Source organism: Rissa tridactyla, chromosome 4 (assembly GCF_028500815.1).
Source record: "Rissa tridactyla isolate bRisTri1 chromosome 4, bRisTri1.patW.cur.20221130, whole genome shotgun sequence".
NCBI classification, from domain to species: domain Eukaryota; kingdom Metazoa; phylum Chordata; class Aves; order Charadriiformes; family Laridae; genus Rissa; species Rissa tridactyla.
In genome coordinates this window covers 1974560-1996295 of record NC_071469.1, presented here as the reverse complement: position 1 = coordinate 1996295, position 21736 = coordinate 1974560, and the positions used below count along the sequence as shown (strand labels likewise).

At 50.2% G+C, this 21736-nt stretch overlaps 1 protein-coding gene across 17 annotated transcripts in view; it reads left to right on the top strand.

Annotated features, from left to right (window-relative positions):
- Positions 1 to 21265, top strand: part of DAGLA (diacylglycerol lipase alpha) — a 76108-nt gene extending 54843 nt beyond the window's left edge. For all 17 annotated transcript variants that reach the window (XM_054201542.1, XM_054201534.1, XM_054201531.1 and 14 more), the window contains 7 exons: positions 1801 to 1943; positions 4178 to 4246; positions 5316 to 5388; positions 7157 to 7353; positions 7716 to 7845; positions 8608 to 8789; positions 11284 to 21265. In XM_054201542.1, the coding sequence (XP_054057517.1) occupies positions 1801 to 1943; positions 4178 to 4246; positions 5316 to 5388; positions 7157 to 7353; positions 7716 to 7845; positions 8608 to 8789; positions 11284 to 12211 (1722 nt within the window). In that variant the 3' untranslated portion in view covers positions 12212 to 21265. The remainder of the gene's footprint in view (positions 1 to 1800; positions 1944 to 4177; positions 4247 to 5315; positions 5389 to 7156; positions 7354 to 7715; positions 7846 to 8607; positions 8790 to 11283) is intronic.
- Positions 21266 to 21736: the final 471 nt, after the last annotated feature.

Genomic DNA, 21736 nt, shown 5'->3' with positions numbered 1-21736 from the left:
AGGCAGGAAGTCCCATTTGGTGGCAATGCAGGACAGGGAACATTAAAAACAAATCAACAGGAACTAAAATCCCATCTCTATGGAGATTCTCTTTGGAGACAGCAATGGGATGCCGTGCTGACTGACTGTGTGTGCACATTTCTCGTAATAGAGAGCTATCGGAGAGCCCGAGAGAGATGTTAGGAAGCAGCTTACCTTAGTTTATGTGTCAGTAATAGCGCAGTCTATGTTCCCATTGGGAGGGGAACTTCTGAACTGCCCGATCCCCTGCTTGGCAGACAGCTGGCCTTGTCTCATGCCCAAAGAGCGCCTCGGCCTGAGCGCTGCCCGTGGGGAAATGAGCAATAGCTCAAGGGAGAAAGAATAGAGGGATAAAAGCCTCAACGGCTCCCTGAAACTCTAGTGTCGTACCAGTCGACACTCAAGCATCTGCCTTGTGATGTTTGGTAGATATAGGGAGAGATACGCAGGCGTCTGATTTCTTTATACTGTACTTTATTCCTCTCTACCCAGAAAGAGCAAATTGCTCTTAAGTGAGCTGTTACTCATGAGGATTTTTTCCTGATGTCTTGTAGAGCTCAGTTGCTGCCTGACTGGTCAGGATACGGTGACGTTCGGAGCTCTATACTTTCTGTCTCCTGTGCGTGATAATGAGTATCATATTGTGCTGTTTGAAGGTGGCTTGATGCGTGGTGGGTCCACCTTCTTAATTGATGAAAAATAGCGTAACTAGCTGGACCTGACCCACAAGGCTGGAGAGAGAGCTTGATGTATAGGAGATGGAGCAGCTGGCAGGCGTGTAGAAACCTAGGTACTGTCTGCAGCTCAACTTTGAAGACTATCTGAAAAAGTGGTATGGCCAGAACGTAAATGTCCTCCCAGAGGTTCATCTCGCCCAGCACCTTGTCTCTGACAGTTGCCAGCAACAGATGTTTAGGGAAAAAGTATAACGAGTGAGGTGTATAAAGTTTTAATTCTCCCCCAGCATTCACCTCACTGACTGTAACAGGCGCGATGGTGACTTAGAAGTGATCTTGAGAAGGAAAATGACACAAGGGTAGATCTTTCATTCTTGTGGCCTGGTCTTATGTTCTGTGTATGTTCTCTCACCTTACGCAGAAATCCAGCTACAGCCACCCCTGTGGTGACGGGAGGCTGTGGAGAGTCGGATGCTGGATTCTGTCTCCCTGAGTAAAACCCACAGGGCATTGGCAGAGCTGCAGAAAAACAAGACTGAAGCTTTTCAAGCGTTGTCTTAGTGAACTTCTAGGGTTCTGAACCATGCCTAGCGCTCCAGCCTCTGAATAACAGGAACAGCACAAAACATTAAGGAATAGTTTTGTCTCTGAATTACGTGAGCAGTTGCCAGCTGTTGAGAGCGTCTAGACTTAGAAGATTAGTGTTCAAACTGCAACTTAGGATGTCTGTTTTTCAGCCTGCGCAAGTGGTGGAATGAACGAAAGCAAGTCATTTCTAGAACCAAGGAGGCCTCAGGTGTGTGAGCCTGGACTCGGATGTTATCAGAAGGCTGGCAGATTTGAGGAGGAGCAAAAGGCTCGTAGCAAATCCTAAATAACTCCAAGAGCTTGTGTATATTTCCTTTTTCTCTCCTTTTTCCTTCTCTGCTTCCATTTCAAAATCTAATGTTCCCTCACTGGCTTCCATTGGTGGAGGAGCTGGTTAACTAACTGGAGTGTGGAGTGCTCATATGTAGGAAAGACAGCTGGGGAAAGGGACAGATTTGGGGGGTTATGGACTTATCTTGCAGTCTGACCTCAATTTCTTGGTTTTTCTTTTCAGGGGAGAGGAACAAAACACTACGGCCTGATTGTGGTTGGTCATTCCCTCGGCGCTGGCACAGCTGCCATCCTGTCCTTCCTCCTGCGTCCCCAGTACCCATCGCTGAAGTGCTTTGCCTATTCTCCCCCAGGTGGGCTGCTGAGGTAGGTGCTGGGGCAGGAGAATGCGTGAGAGGGTGGGTGTAGTAGCTGGATCGGATCCTGGTTGTGATGCTCTAATGAGCCAGCAATGGGCCCTTGTGGCCAAGAAGGCCGATGGCATCCTGGGGGGCATCAAGAAGAGTGTGGCCAGCAGGTGGAGGGAGGTCATCCTCCCCCTCTGCTCTGCCCTGGGGAGGGCACAGCTGGAGCGCTGTGTCCAGCTCTGGGCTCCCTGGTTCAAGAGGGACAGGGAACTGCTGGAGAGGGGAGAGCAAAGGGCTACCAAGATGCTGAGGGGACGGGAACATCTCTCTGATGAAGAAAGGCTGAGGGATTTGGGTCTTTTTAGTCTGGAAAAAAGACGACTGAGGGGGGACCTTATCAAGGCTTGTAAATACTGAAAGGGGGGTGTCAGGAGGATGGGGCGAGGCTCTTCTCAGTGGTGCCCAGGGACAGGACAAGGGGTAACGGGCACAAACTTGACCATAGGAAGTTCCATCTGGACACGAGGAGGAACTTCTTTGCTGTGAGGGTGGCAGAGCCCTGGCACAGGCTGCCCAGAGAGGTGGGGGAGTCTCCGTCTCTGGAGACATTCAAACCCGCCTGGAGGCGTTCCTGTGCCACCTGCTCTGGGTGACCCTGCTCTGGCAGGGGGCTTTGACTAGATGATCTCCAGACGTCCCTTTGAACCCTGTGATTCTACGATTCTAAGAAGCATAAAAGACAAGTTTCTGCCCTGAGAAGGATGTAGGAAAATGGAGAGGCAACTGTAGGAGCTGAGGGTTGTTGGCAGCCTTTGCTCTCTGTTATAGTTTAGTATTAAGGTGGCCACTCTCACAAATATTCTGGTTTATGACTTAGTTGTCTGCGACCGTAGCTCTGATTTCACCCTGACTAGTGGAGAATGGAAGTTGAGTGGACAGAGTGCAATTTCCTTATCCTCTGCACGGTGCCAGCGTGTCCTCTCCCCATCTGCTGTGAGTATAGGTACAATAAGGGAGATAGTTGCCCAAATGTAGGTATCTGCATCCGTTGATCTAGTTGTCTGGGCTCCTTTTGCAGCTGACAATGAAACTGGCATTTCTGGGGTGTGACTTCTGGCGTTCTAAAGTGAGTGCCTAAAATAGGTCAGAGGGATCGTGCTTCTTGGGTGCCTGTTTCTCTCCCTCGGCTGTAGGGGGAATCGAGGGGAGCTGCCTCACATGTCTGAACTCCTCCCACTGTAAATTGGAACAGACCTGCTGGTCGTGTTATTTACATGGTAGCCAAACAAAAACATCACGCTTGATTTGCTGTGATGTGAAATAAGGTCTTTCTAGTCATGACAGATGCCATGGGGGCACTTGAAAGCAGCCATGGACTATCAGAAGCTTCTAGCGATGGTTACTGTGTCATGTTCCAGGAGCAGACGAGGCTTTTAAACCATCCCGCTAATGAATCTGGACGTTAGCGTGCCTTGTTATGATAGTAATCCCTGGTCTTCTGCAGCTGTAGATTAATTGCTCTGCAGAATGTTTCATGAGAGTTTCATAGCATTCTGCTCGGAGCTTCCACTCCCGAGTTGGTGCGATAGCTCGGGCCGTGCTGTGCTGCGTCACCTCAACTGTCGCGGCTCAAGGAGGCCCCTCTGACTGCCATGCTTTTGTTGCGCTGTATTTGTACCCAGGATCATCTCTAGGTCGACAGTGTGGCATCTGTCTGTGGTGACTGATTCAGAAGATGATCTCTAGGAAGTTACCTGGTTCCAGAACCAGCTTGTGGACTGGAAGCCTTAATTCCCTCTTATCTTGGTGCTCAGGTTGCTGTGGAAAGTTCTTAGTTCTACGCTGTCTTTCTAGAGTAGGCTCGGGAGCATGGAATATCTTCTCCTTCCTTTCTGCTGTCCTGGCCATTCCCAAACTATGTAGGAAAAGATCTATGAGGCACTGAGAGTTAGAGAACTTCCTTTTCCGAATATATTCAGAGCTGTATGCAGGTAAGGAGGAAGGAGCTGCTCTGTTTGTATGAGCTATACCATTACACAATAATGTTGCCTGGGGCATGGGTTGTGAATATCAGGCTTTTTTCTTTAACAGGTTGTAAGTCCCAAAAGCCTCGAGCAGCTTGGGTTGTGGTTTTTGTGATGCTGGTTCACTGTTCGGTAACGTCGCTGACACCAGTGGCAAACTGGGAATGAAATGCAGTTTTGCTGCTAGTGAAACACTGTTTGCTTCTGCTTGGTCCTGTTTCTCTTCCAGTGAGGATGCCATGGAGTATTCAAAAGAGTTTGTGACTGCAGTCGTGCTTGGCAAAGATCTAGTGCCCAGGCAAGTGGAGAAGTGTCTGAATTTCTTGATGAGTTTCTGCTGTTCTATCCCAAAGTCACCTGTTTCCTCTCAGAAACATCTAGATCATCTCTGTCTCCAGTTTCCCCATTTACCTGCCCTTGTGTGCTTCTTACTTGTCTTTCTAGTTCCCTGTGTCTTTTACCTGAACACCTATGCTGGTGTTTCACACACCTTTTTTTATAGGCATATCCCTCCCTGTCTCTCAGCTGCCTGTATGAAAGAAAAGGGTGAATATCCTGTCTTTATAATTATATACTCATTGTGGTATCTGCCGCGTCTCCCATTTTCCTGGTTGCCTGTGTTATCTCGGACCTCTTTACGCTCTGCCCTGAACTAGATGTGCTGTCATCTCATTTTGTACTGTTTGTCCCCGAGTACCTCTTCCATATCATCTCACATCTCGGAACCAGCTCCCTCATTTCTCGTGGCTTGGCATTTCTCACCTCTCATCGTCTCCTGGGAACGTGTTCTGCTGAACAGGGCATTGGACTAAGAGCCAGACAAGCTGGGTTTTACTTCTGCTCCTGCCCTGTTGGGTGACCTCAGATAAATGCTGACATTTCTGTCTGCAATGTAAGGCATGTAGAATTCAGTGGAGGGAAAGTACTAAATGGCATTGAATACGACTTTTGGTAACCTGTCTGACAATCTTGTCCGTCCTCTAATCTGTTTAGTGGTGTCATAAAGCTCCCTGCCACCTCTCTAATGTTATCTGTTCTGTGTCATCCTATACTTGTTTCTTGCTCACTTCTTTCTGTGATTGCATCATCTCCCTCCTTATCTGTTCATTGACCTCTCTCATATCTGTGTCCACTGATCTGATTCTGCTATTATACTTCATCCGTTTTCATTGTCACGATGGTTTCCTGTGGCCTCTAAACCCTGGTTACTGGTCCGGGGTGATGCCACAACCCTCCTCTGAAATGATCTGCATTGTGGGGTTGCGTTCTTGTAGTATCTGTTGTAGTTTCTTGTTCTTCTGCGCTGTGTGTCCCTGCTGTCCTGTTCCCTGCCCAGCTGTTGTAAATGCATTTTCCTCTTTTTCCAGAATCGGTCTCTCTCAGCTGGAGGGATTTCGCCGGCAGCTTCTGGATGTTCTTCAACGAAGTAACAAACCAAAGGTAAGAGTAAAGATTAAGAGACCTGAAGTAAAGGTGATATACCAGCACCTGAGCAGTGATGGTATAACTTTTAGTGTCACATAGCAACACTGCAGACATCTCCTGCCCTCCAGGTCTCCTCAGCTCCATCGTGACTATTATTTAGGTAACCAGAGTTACTGCCGACTGAATATGAGCTGGCAGTTTGCCCAGGTGGCCAAGAAGGCCAACAGCATCCTGGCCTGTATCAGGAATAGTGTGGCCAACAGGACTGGGGAAGCGATTGTCCCCCCTGTACTGGGCACTGGTGAGGCCCCACCTCGAGGGCTGTGTCCAGTTTTGGGCCCCTCACGACAAGAAAGACATTGAGGGGCTGGAGCGGGTCCAGAGAAGGGCACTGGAGCTGGTGAGGGCTCTGGAGCACAAGTGTTACGAGGAGCGGCTGAGGGAGCTGGGGGTGTTCAGCCTGGAGAAGAGGAGGCTGAGGGGAGACCTTCTCGCTCTCTACAGCCCCCTGAAAGGAGGTTGGAGAGAGGTGGGATCGGTCTCTTCTCCCAGGGAGCAAGCAATGAGACAAGAGGAAATGGCCTCAAGTTCTGCCAGGGGAGGTTTAGGATGAATATGAGGAAAAATTTCTTCACGGAAAGGGCTGTCAAACGTTGGAACGGGCTGCCCAGGGAAGCGGTGGAATCGCCATCACTGGAGGGATTTAAAAGACAGGTAGACGTGGTGCTTAGAGATATGGTTTAGTGATGGTTTTGTCAGTGTCGGGTTGATGGTTGGACTCGATGATCTGAAAGGTCCCTTGAACCTCCCCAATTCTGTGATTCCATGATGGCGAGAGCTGGAAGGCAGCTGGAGAGGTCAGGGCGAAGGGCTGCACTCTGCAGCCTGTGTGATGATTCCGGCTCACGTGCTGTAAACTCACCCTCACGGGTCTAAAATAACTGAGCAGGAAATCGCGTCTGAGCCAGGTTTGAAGTCTGTGTTGCCACTGTAGCTTTTCTTGGCCAGTAACAAATGGTAACGGGCTCGGAAGCACGACAGTTGTCTGCTTATAAACGCTGCTGCGTGCTGGCTGGGTGGTGCTGTTCTAGGGTAAGCGGTCTGTTAATGTTTTGGAGATGGGAAATGTGGAGCGTTGTTCCTCCCCAGGCTTCTTTACTGTTACACGGAGATGGAAAAAATGTAAGACATTAAGATTTTTAGGGGGAAAATATAGAAATGACCTGTAGAGGGAGAAAACTGAGCTTACGCTTATTTTTCTTGTTAGCATTCTATGGTTTTTGTGGTTCAGCTTACGGGGTTTTTTGGTGAATTTTTGGGTTTTTAGGACTTCTTTTAGTGCATAAAGAAAGGCCTAAACAAAATTTCTGTCTGTTTGTGTTGTGTAGTCTTTTGTTTATTTTGGTACATTAAAAATTCAGTTTCCATCTCCCTTGTTTATCCTGGAAGATAGTCAGTTACGAGTTGGTGCACGAATTGGTGCTTGCTCTGGATCCCTAATTCTACAAAATCCTCCAACAAAAGAAAGGAAGGATGAGGTGGTGGCACTTCCAAGGTTAAAATCAGGAAAGGAAGCAGCAGCTTTTCTGGGCAAGGTTATCTCTCTCTATGTCTGTTATTTAAGCAATCGGGGCACAAGACCTGTTGTGTTGTTTGGGGTTTTTTTTCCCCCGATATTAGGTATTGAGTCTAAACCTACCAATAGTGTTTGTGAGATGACTCTGCTTTTCTCTGATGCCTTTCTCTTCTCAATATTCTCCCTCCTTCCCCTCATGTTGAACAGTGGCGAATCATCGTGGGTGCTACGAAGTGCATACCCAAGTCAGAGCTCCCCGAAGAGACGGAAGAAAATTCCGTAACGAGTAATCGCCTCTGGACCCATCCCAGCGACCTGACCATTGCCCTGTCTGCCAGCACGCCGCTCTACCCGCCTGGCCGCATCATCCACGTGGTGCACAACCATCCTGCCGAGCAGTGCTGGTGAGTACGCGCAGAGCTGCCGAGTCAACAGGTGGGGGTGAAAATTTCCTTTCGGAAAGGACTCTTCAAGACAGGAAGCCATCTATGAAGGAGGTGATTTATTTTCTTTTGCTGTCTTAATGACAGGGATAGTGTCTGCGCTGTCAGAGTAGAAAAACAGTCGTGTCACTGTTGGCTAGTGCAGAGTTGTGGAGCAATGGCAGTAGCATGTGTACTTTAATATCTCCTCCCTCTGTTTTTCCTCCTGTTGCTTTTTCCGTCTCTGCAACCTGCTGTTTCTTTTGCCTGCCAAAATATTGGCCTGCTCTTTCATCTCCTGCTCCCTCTTTTCCCTTCTGTTTGGATCCCAACTCCTCTTCCAGTTGCTGCGAGCAAGAGGATCCCACTTACTTTGCTATCTGGGGTGACAATAAGGCGTTTAATGAAGTGATCATCTCGCCGGCGATGTTGCACGAACACCTCCCATATGTGGTCATGGAAGGGCTCAACAAGGTAACGTAGAGAATCAGGATCGAGGGGCAATTAGTGTGCTAATTAAACGGGTGCCTTGTCACGGACCTTTGTGTACACGGGATAAGTAGTCCTTGCCCAGGAGAGCTGGTTGTTTAAATACACAAGACCATTTATTTTGGAGGGGAGGAGGAAAGAAGATTGTGCTCTGGGCCAGTCATGCCCAGGCGTGAGTTGAATGTAACGAGGTCTGGAAATGGAATGTAAATCTCCATCCCAATACCCAGAGTCCCAGACTAGGTCCTCTTTCCAAACTTAATGTCATAATAACGTGAGGTTGGGTGGTGTTTGGTTCCTTCTTTCAGAAGCTGCCCGTTACAGACTGCAGCTCAGGTGAAATCCAGGCTGTGACAGAAGTCCTCCACGCTGCAGCTCTGTTGGTCTGAAGGGTGATTGAGCTTATGACTAATGGTTGTAGACTGGGTCTCTGCCACTAAGCTCCAGTTCCTAGCCGTGCAGCTCCACTGCGGAGATTTAGCCAAGTCTTCTCTGCCCTGCTGGTCTGAAGGCTGCTCCTGCAGCATCCTCTGCCAGGTCCGCAGCACTGGATTCCCAGCAGGGCATTCCGACAGCATAGAGTATGTCGGAATTCATTGATATAATCCTTCATCTCAAGACCTTGCCTTTGCAGAAGGCATTGGTGAGAAACAGAGGCAAATCCAGCCGTTTGAAAGTCCTGAGCTGAGAAGAGCAAAACTCCTACCTCCGGTAAAGCACTACTGTTCCTCTGCTTGCTTTGAACAGGTCTTGGAGAATTACAACAAGGGGAAAACAGCTTTACTTTCTGCAGCCAAAGTGATGGTGAGTCCTACAGAAGTGGATCTCACCCCAGAGTTGATCTTCCAGAATCAGCCCTTACCCAGTGGACCCTCAGTGCAGATTGGAACCGGAGCCATAACGGTGGACAGAAGGAACAGCAGTACCAAGTAAAAATATATCTTTGATTTCTTTGAAGAATTTGTTGGCTTTGTGTGTCCTCTTTCTCTTGGGGCATCGCGATCAATGTTTGTGGAAAGGACAGATCCACGGGCTGCCTTTGGGGGGCTTTTACTTAGCTTCAGTGTGTCTTGTGTCATGTTTGGGGGGAGGGAAATCCTTTCTGTTGCTCGAGAATCTGTGAGTGCAGCAAGGTCAGGAGAACCTAGAAGTTGAGCATTTAGAAGAAACTCCCTTTTCTCCTTACCCAGACGAATGGGGTTTTCCCTGAAACTGTAAAGGCAACGCTTGCAGTCTTGCAGCCAAATTTCTGTTTTCTTTTGCGATTTATGTGCCCCAAGATAACCTGTAGGGTGATTCTCAAAAGCTGAGGAGCAGTGAAAGCCATAAGCTTTCAAAAATACGTGCATTAAAGCCACTTTACGATGTGACTTGTGCAATATTATAAACAGGACAATCTGGGAACATGGATACCGGTGAGGGGGAGAGCAGTTGGTGTCCTGTTTCTGAGGGACAAGAGTAGGAGGCTCAGTCCAGTGGAAAGCAGGTGAGGGGAAAAAGGCACGTTCCGAGTGCCGAAGGGGTGGTTTCCTGAAAGCTGAACTATCCCTGGGCACTGACATCAGTCTGGCAAAGGCCAAAAGCTGGAGAAATATCAAGAAGGTAATACAAAAGGAGTGGTTTGGAGAAGAGCTCGTTCTTTGTGGTGTACATAAACAGCTTTCCTCCAGGAGCCCAGGGCAGAAAGACACCTTGCAGATTTTCAGGTAACATTTGAGGTGTTGCAGGACCACAGACGTGCTAGAAGCAAAGAAAATAAATATAAAAATCGTAGGCAAAGATTAACTTCAAAGTTGGGACACATGACTTGCATCACAGAATTGCATTTCGTAGGGCAAAGTTGCAGACAAAACAAAGACGAGAGAAGGAAGATGGCTTGTAGTCAGAGGCAGCAAATGGGAGTTGAGTGGGAACAGAAGGCAGCATTGTGGGTGGGAGAGGATTGTTTCTTTGCAAGGGAAGCACTTCTATGGAGGTTTCAGGTAGAGAGACCCATCAAGAAGGTCTGTGTGTGTGGGAAGAGGCAGTGTGAGATGGTCTGTGCTGAGTGATGGAGGGCTGAGTATCCTTGAGATAACACAAGTGAGATTTAAATTCAGAAGAAAGATAAGACCCCAAATAATATGAAAAGGGCAAAGTTCTTGTCACAGAGAAAGTGAATGGTTAGAGACAATGAAGGAGAGCTTAGAAACAGAACGGCAGCTGTGATGAAACAGCAGGAACGGAGATCGGCCCATGTTTGTGAAAGCTACGGTAAGCCTGAGAAGATGAAGGAGGTCAAGCAGCAGGGAGAGGAGCTGTGGGTTCTGTGCCATGGCCAGAGCAGACCCAAGGAGCTGCTTCCCTCTGAGGTGAGTGAAAGCAGAGGGGAAATTCCAAGATATGAAAGGGAAAGGAACGGGGGAGAGGATGGAGATGCTAGAGTGGCAACAGTGGTAGGTTGGTTGTGTTTAATTGAAGGTTAGAGCCAGGTTGCTGGGGTTCTTGAAACCTGTTTTCAGATCACTATTACTCTGTTGAAGTCACAAAGGGGATCAAATATTGGCCTTACAAGCCTTTCCCTATACATCACGTCATTTTGGCAGGTGCAGCAGTCCCCTCCCAAGCTCGGGCTCTTTTCCCAGGTATTTCCTTAAGTTCTTGTCTTTAGGGCTGTTGCTTTGGCTGCAGCTAATCCCAGGTTTTGTATGTGCCTGGTGTGGGGAGCCCTTCCCCTGTGTCTTTGTCATGGTGTCTCTCTGGAGGAGTCTGCCCGATCCTTTAAAGGCTTAGTGTGACTGGAGTCTTTCTAAAGCTCTTTGCTTGTGTCGAGTAACTTGCCTTTTTAACCTATTTGAGAGTCTGCTACCTGAGGTGGTAGCCGAATTGGTCATGGGCAATGCTCTAACAGCCTTCTGTGGTAGTAAAATAGGGACTGCCAGCATGGAGAAGGTGGGGAAGGCATGAGACTGGAGTGGTTCCAGAGTGTGAGAAGGAAGAGAAAGTAGTAGGTTGACTGCAGGCAAAGTCCTTCAGTCTGTCTTGCCTCGATTCTCTTATACAGAGGTGTTAGGTGAGAGAGGGGGTTTTCTGCACATACGGAGACTGCACCATGGTTAGAAACACTGCAGGTTTCACTGGGAGCAGAACCGTGGTCTTAGGTGAAAATGGTGCTGGAGAGAGAAGACATTGAGGCAGGAGAAAAGGCAGAAGGGCAAGAACCTGAGTTTGCAGAGGGAGGAAACGGTGCTTAATACTTTCAGTTGGGAGGACGGAGAGATAAGAGGTTTTCTGCCATTGTGGATGGCTCTGGTTAGAGTAACGGCGTGTGCCCTTGGTGTGTTATGAGGAGCTCTGTGCCCAAGACATGGTTCCTCTGGCTGTTCTGGCAGCCTGAGGTTCTGCGGAGTGATGCAGCCTCACGCTGTCTGTTTCTCATTGCAGGAGCAAGTCCCATTCTGAAATTAGCTTGGAGGGGTTTTATGAGACCAAGCCACTTTCTCCTGTGCAGAAAGACCCCGTGGAGCTGCTTCTCCTGGATACAAAGGAACGTCTGTCTGTGGAGCTGCAGGACCGTCGTGCCCCTCTGGCAACCATGGAGAGCCTCTCGGACAATGAATCCATCTACAGCTTTGATTCAAGACGCTCCTCTGGTTTTCGGAGCATCCGGGGCTCCCCCAGCCTCCATGCTGTCATGGAGAAGGACGAGACGCACTGCTTTTACATAGACCCTGTTATCCCTGAGGAAAACCCCTCCCTCAGCTCGCGGACAGAGCTGCTGGCTGCTGATAGCCTCTCCAAGCACTCCCAGGAGACTCAGGCCCCCGACAACGTCCTCAACAGTGGTGGCACTACCCCCCAGCGACGCTGCAGCGAGGAGGGGGCCAGCAGCGAGGGGGACCGCGTTTCCTTAGCCCCTCGCGAGGAGTTGTCCCTCCAGAACGGCCGCCTCACTGATGTTCCCAGTCCCCAAGTGCTGGAATTTGCTGAGTTCATAGACAGCCTCTTTAATTTGGATAGCAAAAGCAGCTCCTTCCAGGACATCTACTGCATGATGGTGTCAGACAGCTCCAGTGACTTTGCGGAGATGCCCAAGTCGGTCAGCGATCAGGAGATCCTGTTGAGGGCACAATACGAACCCAACCTAGTCCCAAAGCCCCCAAGGTTGTTTGCAGGCTCAACAGATCCTTCGTCGGGCATCTCAGTCTCACCCTCTTTCCCCCTTAGTTCATCTGGAGAACTCATGGACATCACTCCCACAGGCGTGAGCAGCCAGGAGTGCTTGGCCACTGACAAAATCCGGACTTCCACCCCCTCTGGGCACGTAACCAGCCCTGCCAAGCAGGACGACCTCATGATTTCGGCCCTCTAGTGTAGGATAAAGGGATGCGGCTCTGAGAGCTGATCCCGTAGGCTGAATGCTGGGATAATACATGGAGGGAGGTGGTCATCCGGGCAGTTTGGGTCAGAGGAGACAGCTGGAAACATTCCTTCTGAGGTGACACAGTGGTGGCACGCTGGAGGATGGATTGTGCTGGAGTCCTATGCTTGCAGCTGGGGGAAGCAGCGTTGCCTCACAAGGGCTGCTACGCTAAGAGGGGTCAGAGTCGCTAAAGGTAGATGCAAGTTCCCTACCTCAGCCTGTCTCATTTCATTTTGGAGGCAGATTCCTTGCCCCAGGGCACCTGCTGAGTTTGGGAGTGAGATACCCTGCTTCAGGGAATCCCCTGGGGTGAAGGGGTGGGTTCTCTGAAGCTCGAGGATCGGATAGAGGGGGCCAGGCCACGTCTCGCCCCCTTGGTACCGTGTCAGTGGTTTTGGAAATGAACGGATTGAGACTTTGGGCCCTATTGCACTACCATGTCGGATCTGGCCCAAGATCCAATTCGTCACACTTCCACAGGGATTGCTTTTTGTAGGACACTCTCTCCTGTTTTAAAGCCATTGGGGCTGTATTCTCCCCAAATGCAGTCTCCCCTCCCCTGGCCAGGCACAGCCAGAATGGGGCTGGCACTGTCTTTTCTCTCCCCTGGGTACTTCAGTGACCACCGGGCTGCTTCTGAGAGGGAAGGACACTGTTCCGAAGAGCCAAAGCCCTCTGCCACGTCCTTCCATTGCCAGAAAGAGTTCTCCTGGATGTCACCGTCATCGCTCCTCAATTCCCTGGACCACTCTGAGCTGGCGACGTTCCTGCAGGACTAACAGGATTCTCATCTCAGAGCTGCATGGATGGATCAACTTAAAAATTTAACGGGCTTTTCGACACACGGCATTATTTGCCAGGCCCCTGCGGAGCCTGGGAGCGTCTCCTGGTCTCCGCTGGGTCCTCACACCACCCATAATCGCAGATCAGTGCCAGCCTCTGCCATTGAGAGTTCAGGGAAAAGATGAACTTTTACTAAGTATTGAAATCTCTTGTATGTTTACAGAGCTGCTAAGCTTTTTGGAAGGTATTTATTAAGCAAACGGGGAGGCTTTCCCTAAGCGAAAAGCATGTTCATTCTCTCCTTCCTGTGCTCTTCCCTCTGGGGACCGAGGGGAGGAGAGGATGGGCGGGTATGATTGCAAGTTCCCCTGCTTTTAAAGTGGATCGGAGTCTGGGGGAAGCTGCGTGCATCCCTCATCCGCCTCTCAGTTGCACAACGCCGCCTTGCAAAGCTTGACCAAGTCTCTAGGAAAACTCTGAGCGCTGCTGTGCAGAGCCTCGGTGCCCGGAGGAGCCTGCTAGACCTCTCGGGGCAGGCGCTTTCCAGTGATGGGGAACAGGAGAGAAACTCCCTCTCTAGAAAGTTAAACATACCGTGACCTGTAGAAGGCCTTTAATTGACAAAACGCCTTCATATCAAAGCTTGGCAGAGTTACCGATCAGTCTCACTGGAGCTCTGTCCTCCCTCACTGGGAAAGAAATTCCTCTTTTAACTTCCTTATAACTCGCAGAGATGTTATTGCCCTCCTTTCCCCTCCTTAGCCGCGATATTCCCATCGCGGGAGGATGGAGCTTAGCTCGTGACAAATCCCTGGGCTCCCGTTGTCCCTGGCCTCCAGCTGTGTTCATTGCCCAGCCTCCGGGAGCCCCAGGCCTGGGTCAGGGCTCTCTGTCCTGGGTGTCACATGGAGGAGTGGCATCAAATGCCATCGAGTCGGAACGGGAGCACGTTTATAGCCGGTGTGCGTTGGTGTAAAGAACTTCAGGTGCTCAGAAGTGAACTGGGCTTTGTGTCCAAGTGCCCATCTCCCGCTCAACAGTTTGGTGTGGGATACTGTGTCCCCTGCTCCTTACAAATTACGGTGCCTTCAGAGGGGCAGGAACTTTGTTAAATGGGCAGTAAAATACTGTCCCTGCGGTTTAGGTTCCAAAGGTGACCTTTTCTACACTGTCTTGAATTGGAGGGTAGAAGCCCCTCTGAACTCAAAGTAATTTGTAAAGGAGAAACGCTTTCATTTTGAGCAACAAGAAGTTAATTTTTCTTTGTAGTCCCTTGATGAAAGAGCAGCGTTGTCCCCCTTGCTGAGAGCTTGTGTGGTTCAGGAGCTCACGTAGAACAGCTGTGCCAGCGCCATCAGGTCATCTGCTATTGCACACCGCAGGGTAAGGCTGAATTGCTTCACACGCCCCAAAAACCCACTAAAAAGGTGGTGTCCAGGAACACGCACAATAAACTGGGTGGTTTTGAGGGGGAAAAGGGGAGCCGAGCGTCGGGAGGCCGAGGCTAGCAGGCTAGCTCACCTCCTGATGCAGACTGCTGACAGGCGTTTGATAGAGTGGGGAAAAGGAGTTCATTTCTGCCCTTAATCGTCGGCAGAAGCTGGGTAGTAAATAACACTTAGCACTTAGGCAGAGCTTTATATCTGCGAAGCACTTTACAAACATTAACGAAAGAGTCATCTCTGTCCCTGGCAGTGAGGTATTAGGAGATGGCGGTCTTTGAGACTAGGTGGAACTACTGGTGTCCTACTGGAGGATGGCAGGGAGACGATTCAAGGTGAAGGAAGGTGGATTATCTCCCTCTTAAGAAAAAAAAAAAGTTTCAGTAGTGACCTGATGCTCTTTAATGGGTCGCAATATTGCACTAAAAAGTCTCTTCTAACCTGGGAAAACCTCTGCCCTGTCCTGGAGGATGCAATCGCTGTGTGTGACTGTTTCCTCCTCTGTGCCATTGGAACTGTGTCCCAGCGGAACGGGGTTACCTTGCCCTGGCCGGCTGTAGCAGGGAACAGCCTGGCATGCTGCATTCTTTTTTTTTTTTTTTTTTTGCTTTGTGCTCTGTGATTATTAGGCTTCTTCTGAAAAGCCCGGAAAAATACCTAATGCTTGTGACCTGGGCTTGCCATGGATCAAGGCAGGAAAGGTGCAAAACAGCCCTTTTAGTTAAGGTTCTTGTACCACATTATGGGTAATTCCTGTTTTCCCTTCTTCTCTCGCGACAAGCAGATCTGTTCCCAGTTCCTCACAAAGTAAATCCACGCTCTTTGCATTATTTCTGCTTTAAATGTTTCTCTGTGTCTTGATTCTCATCGCTCCTTTGCTATAAGAGTATTTGGAGAGGCTGATTTCCTATTTCATCCTGGAAGAGCGTATCCGGAAAGTTAAAATAAATGCTGAGCCTGTAGCTACCTCCTTCATTTGTACTTCACACCCTCGCCTGCTTTCTCTGCCCTCGCTCCACGCTGCTGCGCAGCCGTCTGGAAACATGAAGCGTCTTCAGATTTCTTAATCTCTTGGCTTTTCCTTCCTTCTCTTAAGCTTTGTGCCTTCTAATCTGTATATGCTCCCTTGGTATTTCGATGGGATGTTCCACCCCACGTGGAGGCAGCGCTGGAAGGGCAGTTCGTAGCGCCTGACACCCTGGGCCCCAGCACCCAGCACTGCCACCCAGTTCAGTGGCACATCCTTAAAATCCCCTCAAAGATCCTTGTGGTAAGGTTCCTGGAGAGCAGAGAGTGGCTTTTGTGCACCTGAAAAATTAAAGCGCAGTAAGTGAAACCCTCTGCACCAGCGCTGTGTTGCCAAAGAGCCTGGCGGGCTTCTCTGCCCTTTCCACGATCCCCTGGTGCGGCAGATTCCGGCTGGCTCTGTAACTGGCACTCGCTGTTGCGGGATTGTTGGTGATATTCCCAACAGACTGTAGTGGAATGTAATTTTGAAGCGTTCAGGGGCAACCCTTAACTAGATGAGTCTTGAACTCCATCCAACAGCTTAGTTGGGAGCCGCCTCTGACCCTGCTCTGGGAAGGGTTTGGTGCTGCTGGCCATTTTTTCGCGCCTATAAACTGCACTCCAGCCCTTTTGGGTGTATCCAAAGTGGAGTAAAACAATCCCATTGATAATATCCTGGAGAGTTTTGATTGTCAAGCCCTTAGCATGCAGTGGTGGCTGGCTGGGGTTTTGGAGGCTCTTCTGCATCAATAGTAGTTGGTTTTATTGTGCTTTAACTGTAGCAGTGCCAAGAACACAGACGGGATCCTGCTGTGCTGAGTACGTACAAGTGCTGAACAGAAAGAAAACCCTTCTCTGATATTTCCCTTTATCCCCTCTCCTTCTCTGGGGACCTGCTCTTCCATTTGGAACACGCATTGTCTCCTAAAACTGCCCCTCTCTAACCTTTGCTCTTTGCTCCCTGTTCCTGTCACCTAACCAGGAGCCACCTCATCTTTCTTCTCGGTTGCTCTCAGGGTGATGGTGTCTTAGTCCACATCCATGATAGCACCACTTAAGCACGGAAAAGCCATTCCCCGTGATCTCCTGATGACCCAGAACAGTTGAATGTGGGATTCCTGTCTTGATTGACTTGGGAGAGCTGCTGTCTTCCGTGGCAGATGATGCTATCTAGAAAGATCAAAGCACTGTCAACACTGAGAGGTTCTCCACCTGTCTCTAATTTTTGCTTACCTGGTCTGTGGTCAGCATTTTCAGCGTCCATTCCAAACTTCTACAACTTCTTAAGAACTTTTTTCAAAGCAAACAGAAGTTCTATGAGATATTTTGCTCTCTACAGAGGACTGAGATGGCAAAGCTGGTTGTAAGCGTGGACATCCAAATCCAGTGACTCCCATTTCTGTGCTTTTTAGGACAGAGTTGCTTAGACTGTGATGAAAGCTGAAGGTCCCGAACAGGATTTAGGTGGGAAGTAGGTTGGCGTTGGTGAACGAGGGCGCGTAAGGAGGAGGAAAAGCACCAAGCGTGGGGATACGGGATCCCGTGAGCTCCTTGGAGCTGCTTCTGCTGCGGGACCTGACTTGTTGCTGTGTCCTGTCTCCATCAAAAGAAACCGAGCGGAGCTGATCTCTGTCAAGCACAGCGAACGGCATGAATATGGCATTACTTCTTCAAATATCATCTCCTAATAAGGTTCCCCTCTGCTCAGTTTCACTGTTTGTAATCCCGCCCTAATTAAGAGGGATTTTGAAGCCTTCCCTTAAGATATTAAGTGGTTTTGTTTCTTTACCAGGTGTCTCTGATTTTTCGCTGCTCGAGATTAACGTGGGCCCCTGCTCTCTCTATAAAGCTTTTCCATGTTTCTGGTTCCTTCCCACTTTTACATTCATTTTAATCCTTCCTGTATCCTGCTTTTAGACGGGGCCATGAGATCTGTACGCGTTCGAGAGCATCCTGTTGGTTTGTAAAATGGCCTCTTCTAATACATTCTTTATGCGCTCAGATGGGGTTTTTTCAGCTTTTTTATCTGCCTGCAGGCAAAGACCAATATTTTCATTGAATTGCCCGCACAGATACCCAGTTTAATTTACAACCTGGGGCACGTATAAGCAGAATTATCCCTTGCAATGGTGATTAGTTGGCGTTAGTGGTTGCTGAAATGCATGCGTTGGTGTGTTTAGAGTTTGTCTTTTGTGGCTATATCCCTAGAGGGAAGACTGGGAGAAGGAGCGTCAGTTTTTCCTAGCCCAAAATATCCATGGTTTGTCGTTTGCCATTGTATTGGCACCCTGATACTTGCCCCTTCCGTAGGATACTGTTAAATCTTTCTCGTAGCAAAACAGGGATATGTAATACCCAAAGCTTAAAAGCTCCTTTAGCTTTCCTCCGATCTGTAGCATTATATTCCTTCCTTTTCGCCCAGACAACTGAAGTCTGAGACGGCTTCTGCTGACAATCCTTCCGTGCTGTCACTCGTTTGCCGTCCCTTCTGTTTAAATTCCTCTCCCTAAAGCTGGAGTTTTGCTGAGAGCTGTTCTTTAAGGGCGATGCTGCCGCCAACAGCCCCTCGCAGAGCTTCCCCGCGCTTCAGGAAGCGTGTAGGCAACCTCTGCGTTCCTCTCTCTAGTCGGAAAAGCATGGGATGAGGAGGTATTTGTCGGCTAAGTGCTCCCTCGTTAGCTTTCTGTAGCAGCAGAAGTAACGAGTTAGAAGTACAGGGAAATAAAAGGGAAACGGGTCAAATAGTTAATGCACGGAACCCGAAAGCTCAGTGTTAAAACCAAGATGTATTTAACGCGGATGGTGGTTGTTTCTTAGCTGTGAAATATCGGCTTCTTCCCTGCTTGAGGTGTATCTGGTGCCTCTTCAGCCTGCCGGAGGAAAGGGAGGGTTGGAAATGCAGCAGCGGTTTTGCAGGGACCACTCTGGTGCTCGGAATGAAGGAACACTGGGCTCGGGAGCGCTGGCTGAATCAGCCTTGTTGCACGTTCTCCTCCGGGCTTGTGCAGGATTTTGGGAAGAGCTGCATCTCTTGTGCCAAAGCTCCCTCTCATGGCGTTCCTGCGTGGAGGAGGCGATGCTCCGTGCCGCAGGCAGAGTGTATCCTGCTGGAGGCAAACGTTTGCCCCTTCTTGGCAGCTGCCGTAAGCACCAGAGAAGGAAAAATTGCAGCTGAGAGGTGGGACTTGGTCTGGGACTTCCTTGCACTCCAGTCAGATGGTCGTACTGGTGTTATGGGTCAAGTCTGAGAGGTATGGGATGTAGATTGTACCAATATTTATTGGGTTTTATTTTCTTTTTTTCCTCTTTGCCACCTCCGGAGCAGGATGTGTGCCTGCGCTGTTCCCTTTGAGGGAGGAGCTGCTGCCCCTCGCAGCGAGATGGGGCAGGTTGGAGGGCAGGGACAAGCCGGGGAGGGGGGGCTGTGGTTTGTTTGCTTCAGAGTTTTAGATTCCAGCTCTGAGAGCCAGGGCCCTCACTGCCAAGATGGGCGGGTGATAGATCTGTGGCGGCCAGAGTCTGAAACCTAAACCCTATTAATTTGTAAACTCTTTGTCGTTAGAGTGGAGAAATATTTTGAGAAGGAGATCCTTGATTACAATAACCCGTTGTGCGGAGGGCAGCGAGGCTTTTGGCTTCTGTGGATGGCAGGAACACTGCAAAGTGCCAAACTTCTGCGTTTCCTTCTTCCCCATCTCCTGGCTGTATCTGCGCCCGGCACCTCCCACAATCCCAGACTGGCAGGGGTCGGCAGGGCCCTCTGGAGATCGTCCCCTCCAGCCCCCTGCCAGAGCAGGGTCACCCAGAGCAGGTGGCACAGGAACGCGTCCAGGCGGGTTTGAATGTCTCCAGAGACGGAGACTCCCCCACCTCTCTGGGCAGCCTGTGCCAGGGCTCTGCCACCCTCACAGCAAAGAAGTTCCTCCTCGTGTTGAGACGGAACTTCCCATGGTCAAGTTTGTGCCCGTTCCCCCTTGTCCTGTCCCTGGGCACCACTGAGAAGAGCCTGGCCCCATCCTCCTGACACCCCCCCTTTCAGTATTTACAAGCCTTGATAAGGTCCCCCCTCAGCCGTCTTTTTTCCAGACTGAAGAGACCCAAATCCCTCAGCCTTTCTTCATCAGAGAGATGTTCCTCTCTGTGCCGGAGGATGTTGTTAGCCAAAACTTTGTCTGCTTAAAGGGCATGTACCCTTGTTTTCTTTTTTTTTTTTTTTTTTTTTTTTTTTTGCTTACTTTCTTCAGTTCATACCTGTTGTGCCTTTGTGTTTTCCTTTGGGTTGAGGTCCGAGCCTCCTGCTTGGGGACCAGGCTCCCGCCGGCTCCCTTTCCCCCTTCGGCACGCTGTCTCTTCCCTGGGTGTGTGGCCGGGAATGCCGTGCGGCCGAGGCCTGGGGCGGAGTTGCCCTCGCTTTCTGCCTCAGCTAGGACTTGCCACGGTTCCCCACCGCCTCCGGTCGCATCCGAGTGCCAAGAGCAAAGCCTGACCCGAGGCAGGCTCTGTCCCCGAGCCCGTGCCGCCGTTACCCTGCTCTGCCCGTCTGGAACCTCATCTCGTGCGAAACGAGCGTTTTCTGTCCTTAGCTGTGGTGTGCGCGGCCTCAGGCAGTGTTTAACAGGTCTGTTCACGAGCAAAACCTCCCTCAGGTCTGTTCACGAGTAAAACTCTTTCTACTCGTCAAGATTTGACTCTGGTTTTGCAAGAACTTGATGTTGAAAGGGACTTATATTCTGAGCTATCCGCTGCCGTTTTGATTTACTGACGTTTCTCTCGCTGGCTCTGGAACAGCCATCTTCCAAAGGTAGGCTCTCTTCTTTTTTTTTTTTTTCTTTTTTTTTTTTTTTTTTCTTTTAGAGTTGGGCATTTTTGCTGCTTTCATTGCTGTGTTTGAGATCTCTGACCTCGCCATCTCATCCCATGCTCTTATTTTTGCATTTCCTGACGTTTTCTACCCGCCCAGCAGTAGCTGTACCATGAGGGCATCTCTCTCCGGCTACTCATTTCTTTCTGCAAAACCGTTAAACGCAGAGCAGCACAGGAACAAGCCTTCATTTTGGGTTTTTATTTTTGGTTTTTTTTTTCAATTGGGATTCCGCTGCCCCGCTTTCCATCGCGGGCTTCGTGCAGTTCTGATGGCTCAGAGTGGGAGGCCCTTGGTGGCAGTACCAGGACGAGGGAGCGTGTGTGTCACTCTGGCTCGGTGACACGTGCCCGGACGGTCTGTCCTGTCGTGATGCACTACTTTGGGGATGTCGTGCTCGATCACGGCTCTGTGTGTTTGCTAGACCGCTGCCCCACACCTTTTTGGGTCTAAACTCCTCTATCGGTATGGCCACAGCGCTTGCTGGTGGCCACCGGGGGCCGAGTGGCATCATCTGAGGCTACAGCTTCCCAGCTTCCCTTCCACAAAAGCTGCAGCTGACTGAAGGGGTGACGGCCGGGGAATAGTCAGTCTCAAGCTCCTGTATTAGTGATAAACTTAATTACTGATGTCAACACAGGGATTATTGGTGGTGGGTTGCGCCTCCCTGCCCGTGTGCATGGGGCAAGAGGAGAGGAGCTCTCTGCCCTGTAGGACCCTTTTCCTTTGGCTCCGTTCTCTGCTCCGGTGTCCTGCCGTGACAGCCGCCGCTCTGGCCTGTCCTCCCTTGTGGGGGAGCGGAGCCGGCAAAACCAGAGGAACTGGCAGGAAACCGTTTCTTTCAGTGGTTTTTAGTGGCGGCTGCGTTGGACGGAGCCCAGCCGATGGTCTCTGGGCGACAGGAGCCGTCTGGGGGGAGGTGAGGGGGTGGGGGGGGACTCCACGCAGCGATGGCATACGGTAACCCCCTTGTCCCCCCCTTCCTCTTGACAGCGGACACCGATGCCTCTATGGAAAAGCCCTTCTGCCTGCTTGTGTCACCTCTGTCCCCTCCCGTGCTGGGGCAGCTCAGGGTAGGGTAGCTCTGAATTAAATTCTTTGCCCCCAGTTGCCTCCTTACAGCTGAAGCCTTTTGCGTTTAGGGGAGAAACCAGTCCTTCGAGGGAGCTCCCAGCTGCTCCGGCTGCCTCTTGCGGGGCCCAGAGCAGTTGCATATGCAATTGGAGGGGGTTGGGGGGGGGGTGGGGGTGGGCACAGCACAGGATCCTGTGTCCCCCGTGCTCCTCCAAGAGGTCACTGCCCATCCCGGGAATGCTGCCCTCTGAATCCCTGCTCCGAGCTGCCCCAGCATGAAGACTACAAGGAAACTAAAGCACTCCT